General features: G+C 60.2%; 1 protein-coding gene across 1 annotated transcript; it reads right to left on the reverse strand.

Annotated features, from left to right (window-relative positions):
* Positions 1-379: 379 nt before the first annotated feature.
* On the reverse strand, positions 380-3,726 carry LOC107529384 (death domain-containing membrane protein NRADD-like). The gene is made up of 6 exons (XM_087824572.1): positions 3,642-3,726; positions 3,214-3,265; positions 2,213-2,369; positions 1,335-1,524; positions 1,081-1,223; positions 380-981 (listed from the first exon to the last, which is right to left on the reverse strand). Exons 3-6 carry the CDS (start codon positions 2,289-2,291, stop codon positions 662-664), a joined length of 732 nt encoding a protein of 243 aa, XP_087680698.1. The 5' UTR covers positions 2,292-2,369; positions 3,214-3,265; positions 3,642-3,726; the 3' UTR covers positions 380-661.
* Positions 3,727-4,412: the final 686 nt, after the last annotated feature.

Consider the following 4,412-nt stretch of genomic DNA (forward strand, 5'->3'; position numbering starts at 1 on the left):
GGACCAGTCTGCCCCTTGCCTCCTGTCTAGAGGGGCAGGCCTCCAGCTTCTGGTTGATGCTGGTCACAGCACAAGTCAGGAAAATTGTCTCCACTCGGGAGTCTTAAGTGAGGGGAACTTACTGAACACACCATTCCATTTCTTGTTCAGCTAAGGAAGCTCAAGTTCAGAAAGGCAAAACAGCTTCCTAACATGATCCAGCCAGTAAATGGCAGGTGCAGGACGTGAACCTCCACAGCTCATGTGTCTTCTTTGGGAACACGCTCCCTGCCAGCCCAAGTGCTGCTCCCACAACTTAGGGACCCTGTCCTTTTTCTGGGCCTCTGCCTCATAGTCACCCACTTCTCACAGGCCCAGGTAGCCAGACAGAACCAGTACAGTAACCCAAAGTTCCTTTAATATGGAATACAAAAGTAGAAAAAAACCAATTAAGGCAAAGGAAGGAGAGCAGACCCATTCCTTACTGCCACCTCCCCCCATATCCTGGTCTCTGTCTCAGAGGCAGGGAGGGCAAGGGAAGATGAATAGTGGCTGGACTTTGTGTCCCACCAGAACAGAGCAGGCTAAGCCCACCAATGCCAAGGAGCCCATGAAAGGGAAGGCGTGGTCGGGAGCACCAGAGCAGTAAGTACCCTGAGAGGTGAGGCTGTGGAGGCATCACTCACACCACAGAGCAGTCCTCAGGCGGGAGGCCCAGGACCTGGACCACATCTTCACGACCCATGGCAGCCAGGGCGTCCTCTAGCACCCTGAGTGTCGCACCGCTGCCTTCTTGGACAGCCCAGTCCCTCAGCAGAGTGTAGGCCGGCACCTGGCCCCGGGCCATGGTCTCCACAGCCTCAGCCTGGTAGCCCAGACGGCCTGCCAGGCCCTGCCAGCCCTTTTCAGGTTCGCCTGACACTCCCAGGAGCCGCTCCACTTCCTCTTGCTGCTGTCGAGGGAGATGAAGGTAAAGACGGCAGCCAAGCTCCGGATGTGGCCCTGGGGTGGGAGACATGAGGGGCAAATAAGGGTCAGGTGGGCTGGGTGGTGGGCAGAGCTAGGTTCTGAATTGACTGTAGATTGGGGAAAGGAACTCACCCTGGCTGGGGACACAGGACTCCAGACTGCTAGGAGAGTCCTGGAAGACACTGCTCTCCCTGTGTGTCTGGTCCTTGTCGAGGGCCCCCAGCTCTGCAGTCCGAGCTTTGGCCAGCTGCTGTCTTTGTTTATGTGAGCGCCAGCTGTGGGGAGCAGTGGGGACCTGCCAACCTGCTCCAGCCTTCACTGAGACGGAGCTGGCTGGTAGTCCAGATGGGAAGGGAGTACCACAGGGCAGTACCCAGGCCACCTACCACTTGAAGGCCACATAGGCAAGCAGACCGAGGACCACAGTAGCCAGGAGGGCACAGTACACAGGGATGATGCTGCCTGAAGCCCCTGGAGGCTCAGAGGGGAATGGAGAGGAGGTATTTTGGGCCAGGCCTCCCCTTTCACCTATCCACACTCCTTCCCTGTCCCTGTCCTGCCCTTTCCAGGTCTCATCTGTGGAAGAAAGGAAAGACAAGGTCAGGGGCAAGAAATCAAGGCTATAGTCCCTCGGCAGCCTCGCCTAGACTTGGCTGCCAGAAGATTTGAAACAATAGTCCCTACTTTGTAGTCAAAAGCTCATACCACAGCACCGAGCTGACTGGCCCGTTTTCCCATGCTCATCTCCATAGCCTCCAAAGGGCTCACTACTCTTGGACACCTAGCCCTTCCCAGAGCTACCCTTCTTTCTCCCAGGCTTCCAGACATCTGCACTTGCTGTGCTGCCTTCTCCATCTGTCAAACTGGAAGGAATCTCCTATTCTGGGAAGCTTCCTTGATCTCTCCCGGTCTTTTCCTTTTCTGTCTCCTATAGCACTTCCTCTGTCTACTATGGTACTGAACTGTGTCCTGTCTTCCCAACCCAGTCTGGACTGTGAGAGCACATTGATTCATGCTGGTCCCCATGGGGGCCTCTGTGCACAGGCCTTGTAAATTTTTTGCAAAATAAAGCTGAACTGGAAGGCAAGTAAATGCTGTTGCTTGCTTCTTTCTGTTTGCAGGCCAGGTGTTCCCACAATCCAGTGCAGGCAGGGCACAGTGGACAAGAACTCCAGAGCCTGTGACTGGACTTGTGTGTGACCTACCTACCTGGGGGACCTTCCATCCTACCCAGTGCCCAAAATTTGGATCAAGAGATGCTTACCTACATGGACCATGCCTTCCCTGTGGCTGGAGTTGTGAGGCATCACTCTGCCAGCGGGTAGTGCTCCCAGGGGCTGCATCTCTTGGAGAAGCGTTTGGAATGTTATGGGCAGTGCCCAGGCAAGGGAGCCGGGAGACTTCTCTAAGTCCAGAAGGGGCTATGTGTAGAGACATGGCAGGGAATACCTCCTAATGTCGGGAGTCTCCCTCTCCTGGCTCAATCACTCCATCCTGATTCACTCCAGGGCTGGGTGACCCCCCCCCCCCACACACACACCCCTACTCATCAATCGACCATTTTTCTCTTATGTCAGACAGAGTGGGGGTGATAGAGCCAGCCCCAGCTGGCCAAGAGGAGCCAGGGTGCAGCTCAGGAGGGAGGAGGGCAGGCTGGCAAACCAGAGTCCAGGGATAGCATGGGAGGACCAGGGAGATGCCCAGCGCCACCCATCTCAACCTGAGCCAGGCCAGAGACTTACTGGCTGGTGGGAGGCTCCTGGAGACTTCTCAGCATGAGTCCAGGAACCCAACACCCTAAACCTCCCTGGAGTGACTGTTTCTACTCCTGCATCGAGTTAGTGTCCAGCCCTCACCTCCTGGTACGAGGATGGACGGGAGGGTACCTTGGGTCCAGTAAGGGCACAGAACATATGGGCCCAGAGGCCAGAAACATGAAGGACAGAACCACTTGATCCCAGGACCCATCTGGACCTACTGGGCTGATCCTGCTGGGACCCACTTCCTGAGGCCTGGGGAGGAGAGGCCCAGTCTGGGCTGATGAGGGATCTTGCCTGGAAAAGGAATGAAGAGACCTGGGGGAAGGCCCTCCAACTCCACCCTCCACATCCGGCCTGGTCTACTCCAGGGACTCCAAACTCACTTCCTTGCACAAGGCGGTGTGCCCATGTTTATGGCAAAGTGCACAGTTGGCAAGTGGGTATGGGACAGAGGCTGCCTGCGGTGGCCCGTGCCACGTTTCGGGTGTGTGTTTGTGTCACTTACCGCATGGAGGGGCCCTTCCGGAATCCTGGTTGATCCTGGTTGGTGGGTGAGCCTGCGACCAGAGTGCGCACAAACAGCCAAGTCTTGTGTCTGCCTGACCCACCTCGAACTGCGGAACTGGAGACTCTACTGCCCCACACCACGCACTCTCCGGGCCCACAAAACACGCACACACGGCGCAACACCCCGCGTGCCCACAAAAGTCTGGCTTCCCACACACATCCCAACACAGGCGCCGCACCAGGAGGGTCAACCCCCGAAGGACCGCGGGTCTCCGGGTGGGGTGCAGAGGCAGTTCTCGGATCCCTCGGTCCAGGAAGACCCAGGGCTCTGTCCCCAACCCGCTCCAAACCTGCAGCAGCCGACCCTCCGCGGACCCCAGGATCCGATCACCCTGGCGGGGCCCGGACCTCAGCCTCGGGACTAACCTGGGGCCGGCCGAGAAGACCGCGTGGAATCCCTGGGGAGGCCAGGTTCTGGCCCGCCCGAGACGAGTGAGGCCTCGCGGGGAAGGGCACTGAGGGGGCGGAGAGGGCGGAGCCGGGAGCTCGGCGCCCCGGCAGCTCCTTCAGGGGACCGAAGGCGCGGGGCGGGGCGGGGTGGAGGGGCGCGCCCGCCAAGTTCTCGCCCCGCCCCGCAAAGGAACGCGCAGGCGCGCCCACCGGACGCCGGGCCCTGGAGACGGGAGCGCGGCGGGAGCGCACGAGGGGCGTACCCGCGTGATAACGTGGAGCACAGAGTGGGACACGGGGACGACCGGCGGGTCCCCGAGGGACAAGGGCGGGGCGGCAGGGGAAACAGGCCACGCGGAGGGGATGAGTCGCCCTGGAGGGATCAGGACCAGGGGACCCGAGTCCGGACGGCGACCTGGGCTGGCTGAGACGCGGCGCGCGCACACTCGGAGGCGGAGCAGCTACAAAACCAGGGCAGGTTTATTGCGGAGAGTGGGAGAGCGGGGGCCGCCTTAGGGATTAAGGCCGCAGCCCGACCCTGTGCTCTGCCGGAGCAGGGGCTTAGGAGGCCGGGCTCCCCGCCCCAGACTGTGCAAAAAGTGCTGTGCGGTCCCTGGGGCCAGCGCGGGGACTCCGGGCTGCCCCTCAGCCGGCGAGGGGCGGGACTTCCGGGAGTGACACCGCCCGCCAATCCCTGAGCTGGGGGGGCTGGGCACCCCCACCCCTGAGTGCCGGCCCACAGCTTCG

This window comes from Miniopterus natalensis, chromosome 15, assembly GCF_054644295.1.
Source record: "Miniopterus natalensis isolate mMinNat1 chromosome 15, mMinNat1.hap1, whole genome shotgun sequence".
In the NCBI taxonomy this organism is placed as follows: Eukaryota; Metazoa; Chordata; class Mammalia; order Chiroptera; family Miniopteridae; genus Miniopterus; species Miniopterus natalensis.

Coding starts and splice junctions, on each gene's coding strand:
- LOC107529384 (XM_087824572.1), bottom strand. CDS start 2,291: ATGCAGCCCCTGGGAGCACTACCCGCTGGCAGAGTGATGCCTCACAAC. Junction 1,224..1,334: donor GCCTATGTGGCCTTCAAGTG/GTAGGTGGCCTG, acceptor TGCTCCCCACAG/CTGGCGCTCACATAAACAAA. Junction 982..1,080: donor GTCCTGTGTCCCCAGCCAGG/GTGAGTTCCTTT, acceptor CTCCCACCCCAG/GGCCACATCCGGAGCTTGGC.